General features: G+C 36.8%; 1 protein-coding gene across 1 annotated transcript; it reads left to right on the top strand.

Moving 5' to 3' along the window:
* Positions 1-427: 427 nt before the first annotated feature.
* On the top strand, positions 428-18,817 carry LOC134826589 (sodium channel protein type 4 subunit alpha B-like). The gene is made up of 15 exons (XM_063839018.1): positions 428-596; positions 1,444-1,652; positions 5,562-5,690; positions 6,635-6,726; positions 11,912-12,248; positions 12,382-12,532; positions 12,656-13,291; positions 13,490-13,669; positions 13,797-14,445; positions 14,592-14,956; positions 15,354-15,550; positions 15,790-15,973; positions 16,088-16,279; positions 16,536-17,180; positions 17,376-18,817. Exons 1-15 carry the CDS (start codon positions 495-497, stop codon positions 18,099-18,101), a joined length of 4,794 nt encoding a protein of 1,597 aa, XP_063695088.1. The 5' UTR covers positions 428-494; the 3' UTR covers positions 18,102-18,817.
* The last annotated feature ends 548 nt before the right edge of the window (positions 18,818-19,365 follow it).

Genomic DNA, 19,365 nt, shown 5'->3' with positions numbered 1-19,365 from the left:
TGTTTCATTTTTGAACCCATTTTAAGTTGTTCATGATCTTGACGATTAAAATTAAACTGCCGAAAGCAGTTTTGTCTGTTCCAGTGTAATTCTGTTTCGAAACTTTCAGTAATAAAACTATAAACTGCATACATTGAGTTAAGAAACTATAAAATTGCTACTATATTTCAGCTACAGAATACTACCTGCTAATATGTACACAGCTTATAATAAACCTAAAATGTTTGCTCTTTATATTGCAATGTATTGAGTAGCCGATATAACATACAACAAGCCGTGTGTGTGTGTGTACAAACAGGTGTTCCACACGTACTGGTTTACAATTCTAATCCTAACACTACCATATAAGGGTATATCACTATGGTAACACAACCATATTAGGTGATGTTATAACCCTAACCTTAACGTTTCAACACCATCTAGGAAGAACCACACCAACCCTAAAATGTAAAGCTGCTAAGACCGGAGTCTTGAACATCAGATTCGCGGTAATCATGTCAAACCCTGTAGAAAGAAACAACTCGGTCTTTGGCGATGAATCAACCACCACGGCCAGTAGGGCAGGCCGCATTTCTACCGCCGCCTCAACAAAATCGGTAAGAGTTTTTTCGCTTAGATGGTGGATTTTATCCTTTGATATCTAAGCCTAGTGGGTTATGATGATGGGTGGTATGATTACAGTGGTTTAGGAAAGGGTTTGGTGTGAGGTAGCAGTAGCTATAAGGAAGCTCTTAGGAAATGGTATATAACCTTGGGTGTGAAAATGATCGTTGCCCGGAAATTAGCTTCCGTAAAATTTTGTACGGCAATTTTTGTGATTTAAAGTTTTACAAAATTTCTTACATCAAGGACGATGTATTACTAATTCTGCAGAAATGTCACAAGGAGAAAAACATTTTTTCGACAAAGTACCGCGAATTTTTATGTGTTCATGTTTAGATTGTTAACTTATCTTACTTTCAATTTGACTAATAACGTATGGAATGATAGAAATTCAATTTCCTAAAAATGTTTGCGTAGAAACTTATATCTGCAATAATAGATGTCGTCACCACTTTATTTCGTCTCGGATTTTATTCGGCATTATAACACTTTTGCACCTGAGGTAGGTTCTGGGTTCATAGTTAGGATTATATAAATTATTAAGACTTCATAGAATTAAACGTAGAGGCAAAAATTTAAGCAACCCTAGATAGTCCCTCGTCTTTAGTCTTTGATTCTCGGGACATTAAAGTTCTGAAAATTCAAACGATTATCAGGTATCCCTGTCCTAAGCGTTCTGCTTTTCAACTTAACTAGAACTTTACGACTAGATTTACGTCCCATGCGACAGGTTGAAACAGTATATTTTGAATTTGACGGGATACTGCAAGGTGCTGATTGTTAAGTATATATTTATAGCAACAAGTGCTACAGTCAACAAATCTAATCAAACTTTTACAGACTTTCAGTATCACCGACTTCAGGATGGGTAGCAACATAAAGTTTACATTCAGCAAGGAAAAATCTCTCTTTATATTCGCTCCCACACACCCAATCCGAACCTTCTGCGTGAGGTTCATCTGCAACCAGTGGTTCGACCATTTCATCATCACAGTTATTTTGATAAATTGCGTGTTATTAGCAATGAACTTCGAAAACTTCAAAGTCGAGTAAGTACAAGGTTGAGAGTTACAGTTTTACTTTTTCTGCATTCTATAGTTCTATAGTACGAGCACTAGTCGGGTATATAGATATATATCATATATAAATATACATATAATATATATATTTATAATATGTGTGTGTTAAAACAAGTCTTCATGTTAAGAAATAGGTGCGTGTGTGTACCTAACAGTGTATTCAACTATTCTACCTACCTTTACAAATACTAACGAACATAGCAGTGAACATTGTTCACTGCTAAAGGCGGGTATCTTTATTATACCGATGATTTTTATGGCGGCCTGTCGGCCCTGGCACACATTTTAAAGTTCCCCAATATGGGTTTAACACGGACTTAGATTAACACTGATAATGGTTAAATGTCAATGATAAATTATATGACGGGCGAAAGAAAACAACACTTTCCTTTTCTAAACCATGTCATGGATCGGATCAATCCAAACAGGTTATTCCTTTATTCCCGATTTCGTCATCTTTTCACAAAATGAAAAGTTTCGTAATTTTAGGGTTAATGATCCATCCCTGCGTTACACACTACTACTCACCCGCCACAACTTCCTGCCTCATTCAGCTAATACTGATCGCTAAGTGGCAAAACCAATTATTGAGATGAGTGATTTAATAGCACTTGCTCTCCTGCGAGGAGGAATTTGTTGCAGAAATAAATAAAACATTTATGGAGGAGTTATTTCTATATAAGACTTACTCACCACATAGTACACCGGAGTTCTGTTGAAACTCCGGCAAATTACCTCACTAGTTTGAACTTACGAATTACGTAGTATTTCCGGGGCGGGAATGATCCGCCAACCTCTGGGTTACATGCCTGGTGCTCTATCAATTGAGCTACCGGCCCTATTTGAGTTTTCTGAATTATATAGCAGTGAAAATCGTGTCCGTTCAAATATTTGCTTGTATACAGTAGAATTCTAGCCCCCCCCCCCCCCCCCCCCCCCCATCAATGAATCGGGCGATTACACCACTTTTAGAGTAGGTTAGAGCAGGCGTGCACCACCCAGTACATTCAAAATGATAACTAACCGAATTAAAAATATTACGTAGTATTGGTTGATGATTAAGTTAATTATAATCTCTTACATCATACAAATTCAATATAATATCCAGGATGCAATCATTCCGCCGATGATATTATCTCACAAAATATGGATCATGGTGCTCCCCATTTATGGCTCATTATTATTTATGACGAAAAAGTTGTAATATGCAAAACTTAAATACCAGTCCAAACAGCAAGCTAGTCGCATGTGGCAAATAAAAGGTACTGGCTAGGGAAACACAGTGAAACTGATAGTTACATGAATTATTACCAATTAATACACGGCGAGGAGGGAAAATCAGAAATTAAATTTCCCAACAATTAATGCGTGGAATTTCCAAATCATTAACACCAGCAAATACATGACTGAATCAGTAACCATGGTAATCAAGAGAATTAGTAACCTTGGTAACCACAGGCTTTAAGATGGTTTACGCTCCTTTTCTGGCGCCCTTTTACCGCACACAAATTATTTCACACTAGGCATGATTGCTACAAAATACACATTAAATAGCTATTAGCCCGTCAACGATATTCCACAATTTTTTCCTGTACCTAAAAATAAATTTTGCTGTTATTATCCTATATGAGCAGCACGGAATATAAGCTCTGCTGTTTGCGTGTTAATAACCCGAGACCTGGTGGAAGCGGAGGTTTTATTCACCTCAGAATATACTAATATAAAAACTAGAGGTTTTATTCACCTTAGAGCATAGAAATAATTAGAAACTAGAGGTTTTATTCACCTTAGATCATAGAAACTAGAGGTTTTACTCACCTTAAATCATAGAAACTAGAGGTTTTATTCACCTTAGAGCATAGAAGCTAGAGGTTTTATTTGCCTCAGAGCATAAACATCAGAAGCTTATAATATATAAATTATAGGTTTTATTCAACTAATTAGAATAAATAAATTGAGGTTTATTCACATTATAATTTAGGAATTAGAGGTTTTATTCACCTTATAATATAGAAATTATAAGTTAATTTCACCTTAGACAATAGAAATTACGAATAAACAACGCTGACGTTTCCTTAAAGTCGACTACATAGTTACATATTATCCAGTGCACACATACAGCCGGCTTCATGATAAAATCACCCTTTACAGCTCACATTAGTAGTTAGTGGTGAGATTTGTCTCACCGCATCACCTGTTGAGTTGGTATTCCGGGAACACGGCCGCTTTTCCATTTCCAGGAATATGCTGCTAACTAATAGAGCGTTGTTAAAAGTGTATAAACTATAGCCACTTTTAGGTGTTTTCCGTATTAAGTTATCGAAAACCCTTGACAAGTATATCTGGAACAGTATAAAAATAATACACATACTTTGAATTTTCAAACAAAATTAAGTGTTCGTATATCAGGAGTTTTTAACGAAAACTATTTTTACACGTACAATAAATATTTGACGAGGTTTCCTGGCATTCCATGAAAAAGGCCGCCCTGAACAATGATGTGCCCGTAATCGATATCAAGTTGAATGTATATCAACGGTTTGATTAGCCGCTCTGATGAGAGAGGCATGCTAATAGGCTTTCTTGTTAGGACACACCAACGGCCGGAGTTAACCATGAGAATGCCATTAAAATCATCAACTTGTGACAGTTTAAGAAACATGCCAGACCTGCCGCTTATTTTTGTTATAGTTGAAATTAAAATTGAATTTTTAGAAATTGAATTAAGATCATTGGTACAATTGAGTAATTTTACACTCAGAATAATATTGTTTTTATATTTATGTATATTGGAAGCATCAAATTCTCAAAATCAGGAGCTGTCACGTGACACTAAGAGTATCTTACGAAATTACTAAACACTGCATTTCAGACTTAATATTTTGAAACCCATAATTTGTTCAGGATTGATCCGTTTTATTAACGAACGAAACGAAACGAAACACATTAGGCCGCTCCTATGCTGAAAATATATCGTATAAGATATAACTAAATAATTTACACAATAATCTCTAATTAGCGGCTCTTCTCAAAACCTTTCTCTCCTCATCGGAGCAAAAGTTTTAAAACAAACACGGGTCTCATAATAGTAAAAATACCAAATAAGGTTAAAGTGATATCATTAGATTAACGGGTGGAGAAGAAATGGTAATAGTATACATACAATATAATTGATTTTATTGATACAACCTCCATCATTGATCATCGTGAGGACTTCAAACAACGAATCTTTAAAAGAAACTCAATTCTATTGTAAGACCAGTATGGTCATATTTCTCTCCATCGGAAATCATATGGTTCCCATATTTATTATAAACTTTGTAGGTACAGACCTATATTATTAATGATTATATATATATGAAGCAGGGAAGGTTGTTGAGGACTATTTATAGTTATAAATGACTATATATATATAAGGTTATGAATACTTTACTATAAATAGTAAAAAGGATGAAAATAAATTTTTAGCAGGCGACTGAATTCAAAAATGTCCATCACCAGTACTCAATGACTAGACGGTGTTGTAGTAATGAAAAACATGATAGCGTCTAGTGGACTTGGGATCAGCTCACACAAAACATTGCTGTCCTCTGAATACCATTATTATATTATATTACACGTATATAATATATTTAATATTATATATATTAACATATTAAATTATTTTTTATAAACCAGTGTTGAAAGAATTCAAAGATATGCTATACATAAGCTATAAGTAAGTATATTCGAATAGCTGGAAGTGTCTGTAAAGTTGTGTGTTTTCAGTTTAAAGCCAACAAAATCTCGTTAAACCCGTCTAAAGGTCTAACAACGGTGGCTGAAAAGTCTGAAGATTGACACCCGACTCCAAGGTTAAACGATGTAATTTTTTTTCAGGATGCTATTCGCAGTCATCTACACGATGGAGATGATTATAAAAGTAATAGCCAGAGGATTTACACTTCACAAACATGCTTATCTGCGAGATCCCTGGAATCGACTTGATTTTTTAGTTGTTATGTTTGGGTGAGCATAAAGTTTATGAACCTTCTTTAAGTTTTAAATCCTGAACTCGATCGAATAAACGATTGATTTTTATTCGCCATTCTTTGCTTATCACTACCGAATGGAAGCAGTTGCAATTTTTCCCACATCATTTATAGGGGCCAGTATTCCTCCCACGATAATTTAAAAGATTGAAAATAAGTAAAAACTGTGACGAAAATGAAACTAATGATGCACCTTTGTTGGACTAACAATCATACAATACGCTCTTATTTGCCCTATTGAACAAATCTTTGATATTTAACCAATCGTTTGACCAATTTTAGATCAATATTTTACAAATCTAAGAACTACCTGGACCAATCGTGAACCTCAGTTACTGTCAGTAATTAACTATGACACATATTAGTTCAGTCATTGATCCATTCTCCAATATTGGCCCAAGTGATGACGATTGTAAACTCATTTAATCCAACAACGCGGTTCATTATTCAACTAAATATTGCGGAAGTACTACACATTTTACCAGAGGTCAAACTAAAACAACTACAAAATGTTTAATTAAAACAGAATCAAATCACAATCTAGACCCTTCCCTTCAGCGCTCCAGCTTCTTTCACCTCCACCATGTTAAAGGTTGTCGTCTCCGCCCTCTTTTCGGAGGCTCAAAAAGTTTTAAGAAATATCTGACACCTCCAGGCTCCAGCATTCTCCTCCTGCAATACATTTAGTGCACTTAGTGAATTAGAAGCACCCAAACTGACCCCCATCTAATTCAACACTTTTGGAAAATGGCTTCCTTGACCCATTCTTCTGTATTTCGGACCATTGATCTATTCGGTAGTTAGAAGTTAAAGGAGTATACACTATTATGTTGTCTATAAAGACAAAATTCACAAATTATTATTACTGTATTTATCGTGCCCAAGTTTAATTAAATTTCTTAACCTATGAACTATCCCCAGGTATTTAACGTTAATAGAGGCATTGAGCAATTTAGCATTTATAAAAGCACTGAGAGTGCTACGATCCTTAAAAGTTATCACGGTTGTACCCGGTAAGTTAGTCTGTATGTTTGTGTGTATGTATGTGTGTATGTTTGTGTGTATGTATGTGTGTATGTATGTGTGTATATTTTTTAGTTTGTACCCGCCGCGTCTGTTTGTCAGTTTGATAGCAAGTTTTACCTGATCACAGTATTTTACTAAGCCCGTACACTATTAAAAGATAGTATTATGTTTGTTTGTCTGTTTGTCAGTTTGATAGCAAGTTTTACCTGATCACAGTATTTTACTAAGCCCGTACACTATTAAAAGATAGTATTATGTTTGTTCGTCTGTTTGTCAGTTTGATAGCAAGTTTTACCTGATCACAGTATTTTACTAAGCCCGTACACTATTAAAAGATAGTATTATGTTTGTTCGTCTGTTTGTCAGTTTGATAGCAAGTTTTACCTGATCACAGTATTTTACTAAGCCCGTACACTATTAAAAGATAGTATTATGTTTGTTCGTCTGTTTGTCAGTTTGATAGCAAGTTTTACCTGATCACAGTATTTTACTAAGCCCGTACACTATTAAAAGATAGTATTGTGTTTGTTCGTCTGTTTGTCAGTTTGATAGCAAGTTTTACCTGATCACAGTATTTTACTAAGCCCGTACACTATTAAAAGATAGTATTATGTTTGTTCGTCTGTTTGTCAGTTTGATAGCAAGTTTTACCTGATCACAATATTTTACTAAGCCCGTACACTATTAAAAGATAGTATTATGTTTGTTCGTCTGTTTGTCAGTTTGATAGTAAGTTTTACCTGATCACAGTATTTTACTAAGCCCGTACACTATTAAAAGATAGTATTGTGTTTGTTCGTCTGTTTGTCAGTTTGTTAGTAAGTTTTACCTGATCACAGTATTTTACTAAGCCCGTACACTATTAAAAGATAGTATTATGTTTGTTCGTCTGTTTGTCAGTTTGATAGCAAGTTTTACCTGATCACAGTATTTTACTAAGCCCGTACACTATTAAAAGATAGTATTGTGTTTGTTCGTCTGTTTGTCAGTTTGATAGCAAGTTTTACCTGATCACAGTATTTTACTAAGCCCGTACACTATTAAAAGATAGTATTATGTTTGTTCGTCTGTTTGTCAGTTTGATAGCAAGTTTTACCTGATCACAGTATTTTACTAAGCCCGTACACTATTAAAAGATAGTATTGTGTTTGTTCGTCTGTTTGTCAGTTTGTTAGTAAGTTTTACCTGATCACAGTATTTTACTAAGCCCGTACACTATTAAAAGATAGTATTATGTTTGTTCGTCTGTTTGTCAGTTTGTTAGTAAGTTTTACCTGATCACAGTATTTTACTAAGCCCGTACACTATTAAAAGATAGTATTATGTTTGTTCGTCTGTTTGTCAGTTTGATAGCAAGTTTTACCTGATCACAGTATTTTACTAAGCCCGTACACTATTAAAAGATAGTATTGTGTTTGTTCGTCTGTTTGTCAGTTTGTTAGTAAGTTTTACCTGATCACAGTATTTTACTAAGCCCGTACACTATTAAAAGATAATATTGTGTTTGTTCGTCTGTTTGTCAGTTTGTTAGTAAGTTTTACCTGATCACAGTATTTTACTAAGCCCGTACACTATTAAAAGATAGTATTATGTTTGTTTGTCTGTTTGTCAGTTTGATAGCAAGTTTTACCTGATCACAGTATTTTACTAAGCCCGTACACTATTAAAAGATAGTATTGTGTTTGTTCGTCTGTTTGTCAGTTTGTTAGTAAGTTTTACCTGATCACAGTATTTTACTAAGCCCGTACACTATTAAAAGATAGTATTATGTTTGTTTGTCTGTTTGTCAGTTTGATAGCAAGTTTTACCTGATCACAGTATTTTACTAAGCCCGTACACTATTAAAAGATAGTATTGTGTTTGTTCGTCTGTTTGTCAGTTTGATAGCAAGTTTTACCTGATCACAGTATTTTATTAAGCCCGTACACTATTAAAAGATAGTATTATGTTTGTTCGTCTGTTTGTCAGTTTGATAACAAGTTTTACCTGATCACAGTATTTTACTAAGCCCGTACACTATTAAAAGATAGTATTGTGTTTGTTCGTCTGTTTGTCAGTTTGATAGCAAGTTTTACCTGATCACAGTATTTTATTAAGCCCGTACACTATTAAAAGATAGTATTATGTTTGTTCGTCTGTTTGTCAGTTTGATAACAAGTTTTACCTGATCACAGTATTTTACTAAGCCCGTACACTATTAAAAGATAATATTGTGTTTGTTCGTCTGTTTGTCAGTTTGATAGCAAGTTTTACCTGATCACAGTATTTTATTAAGCCCGTACACTATTAAAAGATAATATTGTGTTTGTTCGTCTGTTTGTCAGTTTGATAACAAGTTTTACCTAATCACAGTATTTTACTAAGCCCGTACACTATTAAAAGATAATATTGTGTTTGTTCGTCTGTTTGTCAGTTTGTTAGTAAGTTTTACCTGATCACAGTATTTTACTAAGCCCGTACACTATTAAAAGATAGTATTGTGTTTGTTCGTCTGTTTGTCAGTTTGTTAGTAAGTTTTACCTGATCACAGTATTTTACTAAGCCCGTACACTATTAAAAGATAGTATTATGTTTGTTCGTCTGTTTGTCAGTTTGATAACAAGTTTTACCTGATCACAGTATTTTACTAAGCCCGTACACTATTAAAAGATAGTATTGTGTTTGTTCGTCTGTTTGTCAGTTTGTTAGTAAGTTTTACCTGATCACAGTATTTTACTAAGCCCGTACACTATTAAAAGATAATATTGTGTTTGTTCGTCTGTTTGTCAGTTTGATAACAAGTTTTACCTGATCACAGTATTTTACTAAGCCCGTACACTATTAAAAGATAGTATTGTGTTTGTTCGTCTGTTTGTCAGTTTGTTAGTAAGTTTTACCTGATCACAGTATTTTACTAAGCCCGTACACTATTAAAAGATAGTATTGTGTTTGTTCGTCTGTTTGTCAGTTTGATAGCAAGTTTTACCTGATCACAGTATTTTACTAAGCCCGTACACTATTAAAAGATAGTATTATGTTTGTTCGTCTGTTTGTCAGTTTGATAGCAAGTTTTACCTGATCACAGTATTTTACTAAGCCCGTACACTATTAAAAGATAGTATTGTGTTTGTTCGTCTGTTTGTCAGTTTGTTAGTAAGTTTTACCTGATCACAGTATTTTACTAAGCCCGTACACTATTAAAAGATAGTATTGTGTTTGTTCGTCTGTTTGTCAGTTTGATAGTAAGTTTTACCTGATCACAGTATTTTACTAAGCCCGTACACTATTAAAAGATAATATTGTGTTTGTTCGTCTGTTTGTCAGTTTGATAACAAGTTTTACCTGATCACAGTATTTTACTAAGCCCGTACACTATTAAAAGATAGTATTGTGTTTGTTCGTCTGTTTGTCAGTTTGATAGCAAGTTTTACCTGATCACAGTATTTTACTAAGCCCGTACACTATTAAAAGATAGTATTGTGTTTGTTCGTCTGTTTGTCAGTTTGATAGCAAGTTTTACCTGATCACAGTATTTTACTAAGCCCGTACACTATTAAAAGATAGTATTGTGTTTGTTCGTCTGTTTGTCAGTTTGATAGTAAGTTTTACCTGATCACAGTATTTTACTAAGCCCGTACACTATTAAAAGATAGTATTGTGTTTGTTCGTCTGTTTGTCAGTTTGATAGCAAGTTTTACCTGATCACAGTATTTTACTAAGCCCGTACACTATTAAAAGATAATATTGTGTTTGTTCGTCTGTTTGTCAGTTTGATAGCAAGTTTTACCTGATCACAGTATTTTACTAAGCCCGTACACTATTAAAAGATAGTATTGTGTTTGTTCGTCTGTTTGTCAGTTTGTTAGTAAGTTTTACCTGATCACAGTATTTTACTAAGCCCGTACACTATTAAAAGATAGTATTGTGTTTGTTCGTCTGTTTGTCAGTTTGATAGCAAGTTTTACCTGATCACAGTATTTTACTAAGCCCGTACACTATTAAAAGATAGTATTGTGTTTGTTAGTCTGTTTGTCAGTTTGTTAGTAAGTTTTACCTGATCACAGTATTTTACTAAGCCCGTACACTATTAAAAGATAGTATTATGTTTGTTCGTCTGTTTGTCAGTTTGTTAGTAAGTTTTACCTGATCACAGTATTTTACTAAGCCCGTACACTATTAAAAGATAGTATTATGTTTGTTCGTCTGTTTGTCAGTTTGATAGCAAGTTTTACCTGATCACAGTATTTTACTAAGCCCGTACACTATTAAAAGATAGTATTGTGTTTGTTCGTCTGTTTGTCAGTTTGTTAGTAAGTTTTACCTGATCACAGTATTTTACTAAGCCCGTACACTATTAAAAGATAATATTGTGTTTGTTCGTCTGTTTGTCAGTTTGATAGCAAGTTTTACCTGATCACAGTATTTTACTAAGCCCGTACACTATTAAAAGATAATAGCGCGCTCTCTCTGTCTGATGTTTCCTCAATTATAAACTCTTTGGGCATAACACACAATCCCGGTGTTATAGTAATTGCTAATTTTACCAGCTGGAGCTCTAGCTTCTACGCAACAAAATGATCATCTTACAGTATGCGTGTACTGGCCATATGCTGATTAAATCCAGCTTGTCGCATGCAAAATATCTCTAGCGATAAATTTCCCAGGGTTACGTATAATGCTGGACTTCAGTAACCCCAGTAACCCCAGTAACCCCAGTAACCCCAGTAACCCCAGTAACCCCAGTAACCCCAGTAACCCCAGTAACCCCAGTAACCCCAGTAACCCCAGTAACCCCAGTAACCCCAGTAACCCCAGTAACCCCAGTAACCCCAGTAACCCCAGTAACCCCAGTAACCCCAGTAACCCCAGTAACCTCAGTAACCCCAGTAACCCCAGTTACCCCAGTAACCCCAGTAACCCCAGTAACCCCAGTAACCCCAGTAACCCCAGTAACCCCAGTAGGCCAGTAACCCCAGTAACCCCAGTAACCCCAGTAACCCCAGTAACCCCAGTAACCCCAGTAACCCCAGTAACCCCAGTAACCCCAGTAACCCCAGTAACCCCAGTAACCCCAGTAACCCCAGTAACCCCAGTAACCCCAGTAACCCCAGTAACCCCAGTAACCCCAGTAACCCCAGTAACCCCAGTAACTCCAGTAACCCCAGTAACCCCAGTAACCCCAGTAATCCCCAGGGTTACGTATAATGGTGAACTCCCTCCTCAAATCCCTCAAGAACTTGTCAGACGTCATGCTGTTGACGGTGTTCTTTCTAGCCGTCTTTGCTATTATCGGACTGCAACTCTTCATGGGCAACCTCAGAAACAGATGTGTCTTTGATCCACTTCCAAACGAACATCCGTATTACTATACGTTATTAGTAGACCCGGAAAATCCTGGAAATTGGACGGATGGAGAAGGAACAGAGAGGCCTCTGAAAGATTGGATGTTTGATTACATCAACGATGAAGACAACTGGATGACATTGAACGGAGGAGAAGATAACATTATCTGTGGGGCCTTAGGAGCACCGTGAGTAAACTAGTTCACCATAAGGGGACTCACGTCTAGAACACAAGAAACATAACTTACAGTATTGCAGTACGTGTTTTAATTAGATAAAGTGCGCACTTTTTAGTCATTCACTCAATATCCTTTACCCCAGTGGAACCCGACAATGTCCCTTGGGGAGCAGTTGTCAAAACACCGAGACGAATCCTAACTCGGGATACACCAGCTTCGACAACTTTGGAATTGCTATGCTGACCTGTGCTCAGCTCATCACCCTGGACTATTGGGAGGATGTTTACAGCAAGGTTCGAAGGAAAACATCATTAATTATCGTTTATCAATTATTTTAGCCTGTTTTTACGAAAAAACAAAAAGTAACGGGTCGTACGAAATTAAAAAGAACACATATTTTCAATTCATATTTTCAGATTCTGGGAGCAAGTGGTGCCATGTACATTGTCTACTTTCTCTGCATTCTCCTTTTCGGATCATTCTACCTGATTAACTTGGTTTTGGCCGTCGTAGCTATCTCGTACGAGCAAGAAGCCCTAGGAGGCGACGGTGACGAAAAGGACGAGGACCATTCCAGTATTGAGGAAGAAGCCGAAGAGAATAGGATCGAAGAGGAAGATGAGGATGATGATGATGATGAAACAACGACTCTAGCAGATGAAGACAACACGACAATTCCTCCAGCCGAGAAACCGACTATCCGTGAAAGGATAACAACGATGTGCTCTAAATGTTGCTGTTGTGTGAAATGTGCCAAGAAAGAGGAAAAAGCAGTGATTATCGAGATGGGTCCACCAGGGCTCACAATTGATGTGGATGCTGAAAAAGGCACAACGACAGTTTCGTCTGTGGCACCTTCAGTTCAAGACACGTGCAAGGAAGAGCTGTTGGATATCTGGACATGGTTTAGGTCTCATACTAAAAGTTTCATTTACTGTGTTTGGTTTGAGAATGGCATCATGTTGTGCATTATCGTGAATACCATGTGTCTGGCAATCGACTCTCCTGGCCTGAGTGTGTCCGTCAAAGACGTTTTGTCAGTCATCAACGACGTAAGTTCGTTATTGCTTACAACATTTATAGATAATGGATGTTCAATTAGCGAGAGCACACTTCTTTAATGAAACAACCGTTTAATTTTTTGATTTTAATATTTCCCATGATTAAGAAACTGATAGGACACAATTTGAAACATTTGGTTATCTCAATGCTTCAATATTGCGATACTTTTAACTGCTTTAAATCTTCAGGTTCTGTCGTGGATTTTCACAACAGAGTTGGCTATTAAGTTTGTTGGACTCCTCCCAGTCGAGTTTTGGCAGACCAAATGGAACATATTCGATACGATCATCGTGTTTATATCGCTGATTGAAATGAACCTGGGATCAAACACAAGCTTCAATGTTTCTGGATTGAGATCTCTGAGAGTGGTAAGTTACTTTATCTCCAACCATCCGCCTCAAAGTTCTCATCATATCTAAATACTACGCTATTTTACTGTAGAGAACCATGGGAATCCAATCGATATCAATTCAGCTCATTTTATTTATCTTTCAGTTACGAGTATTTCGGCTCGCAAAATCGTGGAGCACAATGAAAGCGCTGATTGACATTATCGCAGAGTCAATCTCTGGATTAGTGTATTTATCAGTGATATTGGGCGTTGTTATCTATGCATTATCAGTAATCGGGATGAATCTGTTTGAGCCTCTTTATAGTACTCACTATACTAAAGAAGATATGCCTCGATGGCATTTCTTGGATTTTAGCCATGCGTTCATCTTACTGTTTCGGATCCTTTGCGGAGAATGGATCGAATTGCTATATGAAACGCTCGATGCAACCAAGGGAAACTTTTGGCCAGTCATATTTTACATATGTGCTTTAGTAATGGGGAATTTCCTGATCTTGAACTTGTTCTTGGCTCTACTTCTCAACGCATTTGGGGAGGAAGCGCTCAATAAGAGTGATGACATAGACGGAGATCCGCCAGTTCCTCTGGGCACTCGAATAAAGAACAAGTTGCTAAGTTCGAGAAGGAAGAAACACAAAATGGCATCTGAAATACGAATGTCATCTCTGGCTCTAACTTCAAGTTCTGACGAGCAGATGAAACAGAACAACCCTCACAACTGTCCACACTCGGGAAAGTCAAACGGTAAACAAGAATGCGACAACTCCAAACACGAAAATGACACCGTTTCTAGTGAGTATAAGTTTAAGATAAGATAAGTTATACTTCTTCAGGATTTTATAAAAATTCACAATATTTCCAAGTAATGGCTGAGTAGTAACAGAATTCATTTATAAAATTAGTCACTTGGAGCAAGTAAAGTAACAATTTCCCTTCAGAGCACAGTGAAGAATCTGATGACGAGTTCATGCCTTCTAAGTGTTACGATTGCTGCCAATGTTGTTTGATGTGTTGCAGACCTTTCTGTGTTTGTTGCTCACGATTCCGAGCTTCCATACGGGCAGTTGTTGAGCACAACATGTTTGAGTACACCATTTTGGTTCTCATCATGGTTTCCAGCCTGACACTTGCTTTTGAGGATGTGTCCCTTGATCATGCTCCTATCAAACGGAAAGTTATCGACTGTTTGAATAACTTCTACACAGTGGTCTTTCTCATGGAGTTGATCCTCAAGATGTTTGCTTTTGGAGTTGCAGGCTACTTCTCATCTGCTTGGCATTGGCTGGATTCCATAGTTGTTGCTGTAAGTATTTTAGTTCACAAATTTACCCTAACCTAGACCAACTCACATATACTACTACTAGTATTGGACAATATATTGGTATTTTGACTTAATGTGCGATAAGATAATGCCGCTTTTATATGTTAAGAGCGTACACAACCAATAGAATGGGTTTTGAAATAGTGTTTTATATGAAAGTAATGAAATAGTGGGATGGGGAGACGGTGCTAAACTGAACTGTGACCACGTATGGAGGTGTGCATATCTATATCTATCTATATATATTACACATATATATATATATATATTAAATCCACGTACGAACTGTTACTTTAGTACTCGAAAGGTCTGAAATAATGAATGCTTTAACAACACTTTTACTAAATCAGTCTGTAACAAACCTTTCTTTTTCCGACAGATTTCTATAATAAGCATCATCCTCGCAAATGCTGGAATTGGTGGATTGAAGGCTATCCGAGCTCTCAGAGCTCTTCGACCGCTTAGAGCTATATCAAGATGGGAGGGTATGCGATTGTCAGTAAATGCCCTGATTGCCTCGATTCCATCGTTCGGAAATGTGTCTCTTGTGTGTCTGGTTTTGTGGCTGGTATTCTGGTAAGATCACGCTTGCAAAGTTAAAAAGCTTTAAATGTTTCCAATCCACTGTTATAATCGTCCAAATTAAATGTTTCGTATCGAACTGCTATAACTATATATATATGTATATATATATATAATATATGTATATATAAAACTCAGTCCCTAGTAGCTGAGTTTTAAACATAAGTTTGCAAAAATCTATCCCACATACACATTCTTTTCCCAAAGACTAATGCTTATTCAAAACTTTTCAGCATTCTAGCAGTGCAATTCTTTGGAGACAAGTTTTGGAAATGCTCTGATGATGATGGAATAATAAGTACCGAAATAGTAAAAAACAAAACTCAGTGCATCTCGTTGTATGGTGCCGAGGCGTGGCAGAACTCTGATATAAACTTCGACGACACAATGATGGCCTTCATTGCTTTATACCAAGTGGTAAGTTACTGAGATAGTTTGAAGGCAGGTACACTCAAAATGCTTCATTCAAAATACTCTATTTTAACGGCAAAACTCGAACATTATTGATTGATTAAATGAATAATATTCCAGGCTACCTTCGAAGGTTGGATGGAAGTTATGGACGACGCTGTCGATTCGACTGGAATAGACTTACAACCTGAATTTGAGGCCTCTTTCATAAGTTACATATTTTTCCTGGTGTTCATCTTTGTCGGATCGTTTTTCACCCTAAACTTGCTAGTAGGAGTCATTATCGACAACTTCAACCGACTCAAGAAGGAAGTAAGTGTCTTCAACAAGCTGGGCTGTAAACCATTGACTATAAATATTTACGATATCGAGTACACTTCAGATTGTGGGCAAATTTGAGTAGTCTCAAATCTTCTCGTTATGATTTTACCAGTCACACGACAGATCGAGAAATAGATAAATTAAAATGCCAAAATCATAGTCCATAAAACTATTTTATCTTAATTACAAATGACATATTCAGTATAACTATACATTCAGGGGTAAAATTACAAAAAAATCATTTCAGTATGAGGAAAAAGGCCAGCTTGGTGTACTACTCACCCCCGGACAAAGACAGTGGATGTCCACCTTCAGAAAGATGACTAAAACGAAGCCCATGAGAATGGTCAGCCCACCCAAAAATGACGTCATGAAAGTCTGCTACGTGATATCGGAAAGTCAGAAGTTCGAAATCCTGATCACAGCTGTCATCCTTCTCAACATGGTGCAGATGTGCATGGAGCACCACAATTCCACCCTAGAATTCCAAAATGCAATGTGGTGGGCCAATTTGGTATTTTCGATCATATACACGATTGAGGCAATCATAAAGCTGATCGGGCACCGGAAATTCTATTTCTACAAGAGCTGGAATGTTTTTGACTTCGTGATCGTATTGGCCGCCTGGTTTGGTATGATCATCGACATGATCGAGATGGATTCATTCATAGACCCGTCTATTTTGCGTTGCTTCCGAGTGTTCAGGGTGGCGAGAATCCTTAGAATCATTCAAATGGCGAAGGGAATTAGGCGACTGCTTTACACTTTGATCTGTTCTTTGCCAGCGCTGATGAATATCGGTACCTTGCTGCTGCTCATCATCTACATCTACTCTGTAGTGGGCGTCGCTATGTTTGGAACAGTCCAAATCCAAGGCATCCTGACTGATCAGGTTTGTATATTGCATTTGGCTACTTTATTAAAAAATTGCATGAGGATGATATTGATCAATATCTTAATGTTTTTTATTAACCAATTTGATGCAAAAGATTCAAAATCTTGGATAAGAAAACATTATGAATATAAAATCTATACATGAAAAGAAAGTTAAAACTTGATTCAATGCATTCTAACTCACGATTTTCAGCAAAACTTTGCGTCCACGGATACTGCTCTGATAATGATGACAAGGCTGGCAACTTCGGCAGGATGGAATGATGTCCTCGCCTCTATCATGATCAGTGAACCTGATTGTGATACCAATCTCTTCGATGGAAGCAAACCAGGCACACCTGGAAACTGCGGGTTTGGCGTGTTCGGTATCGCCTACTTCTCCTCATTTGTTCTCGTCGCATTTTTGGTGATGATTAACATGTACATCGCTGTCATCCTTGACAACTTTAGTGAGGCGCAACAAGCTGATGAAATAGGCATCGATGAGGACGACATCAACATATTCTATGAGAAGTGGATGTTGTTCGATCCGAAAGCGTCGCAGTTCCTAAACGTCAGTAAGCTGCGAGATTTAGTGCTGGCGCTGCAACCACCACTGGGCATTCCTGACGTCACAGAGGATGACATTCTCCACCTCGACATACCGCTCTATCCTACTGACAGAGCACATTGTATCGACGTCCTCCAAGCTCTTATATCTAGAACTCTAGGCCCAGAAAACCCTAACACCAGTGAGGAATTCGATATGATAAAAGAACTCATGGCAGAAAGCTTTAGATCGGCCTTCCCAACTCTGGCTGTCGAAGTCATCGAAACAACCACAAAACAAAGGCTGCGAGAAATCAGGGCTGCCATCGTCCTACAAAAGGCTCTGAGAAGGTTCAAGAACTATAAGAAGCAAGCTCCGCCCTCGCCATAAAGCTACAGGTTGTCGACCACCATATTATCACTAATCATATCTCGTGTAAACAGCCGCCAAAAGATCAAAGCCTCTAATATCGGACAGGACCATATTTTTATAATAGTAGAGATGATGAAATTAAGCAAAGGCTGGCTTTTTGTTTCTGTAATAAACTTGGCTGTCGACGTTTATCTTAGCGCCATGCAGGGTCGAATAACGAACAAACTTTAGCGAATACTTGGGTATGGATTAAAAATTAGTAGGACATAGGGAGTGTTTTAGCATTCGTTATTTTTAATGAGACTTGCAGCTACGATATTTTAAGGGAAATGGCTTATAATACGCTGTTTTGAGCCATCGATTAACATTAAGGTTGTCAATGATTCTGTTTCGATATACTCTGTAGTCTGTACCGTTTACCCTCACAATAATATGAAATCTGAAATCACAGATTTTTAGGCGGTAATCTTAGGCGATTCCGTGTAATTTTTTTCAAAAGGATCATGTTTCTCCGTAAACTTTTTTAGATAAGTGATTTATAATGCTATTGTTCAGTTACCTTCATACGTAATAGTCTTGGATTGATCAAAAGTTTCTTCCACTCCAGGATTTTTTTCAATTAATACGCCACGGGTGATTGATTATAATTGAAATGCAGGATGTCTTCTTTACGTCTGTATGGATATGTTAAACATCTAAACTAATCAAGTGTTGTATTTGTACTTTAAGAAAAATGAGAATTTCATTCGAGTCCAAAAAAGACAATTGAATCCTCATTATCCATCATACTGCAAATTAATTAGCAAAATCTAAAAATTCATATTCAAGTTTCGATACACGAAGATTTGTATAATTTATAAATGGCATTCTGCTCCGCTACCTCTCGTATTTTTACAAGAAATTGCGGCAAGTAAGATAGAACGGGAACCCATAATCAGGTGGGTATACACTGTGATGTTTAACAGCTCATGTTTTAAACTTGTGGTCGCGATACTGTAGAAGTACCTGCAAATATGCACAATACATACTCCAGTAATACTTTTATAAACCCCTTCCAATAATACTTTATAACCCCCCCCCCCCCCCCCCCCCCAGTAATACTTAATAACCCCCCTCCAGTAATACTTTATAACCCCCTTTTTTCCCGGTAATACTTCATAAACCCCCCCCCCCCCCCCCCCCCCAGTAATACTGTAATACTTTATAACTCCCCTCCAGTAATACTTCATAACCCCCTTTTTTTTCCGATAATACTTCATAAACCCCCTTTGGTAATACTTTA

Source organism: Bolinopsis microptera, chromosome 2, assembly GCF_026151205.1.
Source record: "Bolinopsis microptera isolate Bmic1 chromosome 2, MBARI_Bmic_1.0, whole genome shotgun sequence".
NCBI lineage: Eukaryota > Metazoa > Ctenophora > Tentaculata > Lobata > Bolinopsidae > Bolinopsis > Bolinopsis microptera.
The sequence above is the reverse complement of the archived record's forward strand: the minus strand, read 5'-3'. Positions and strand labels throughout refer to the sequence as shown.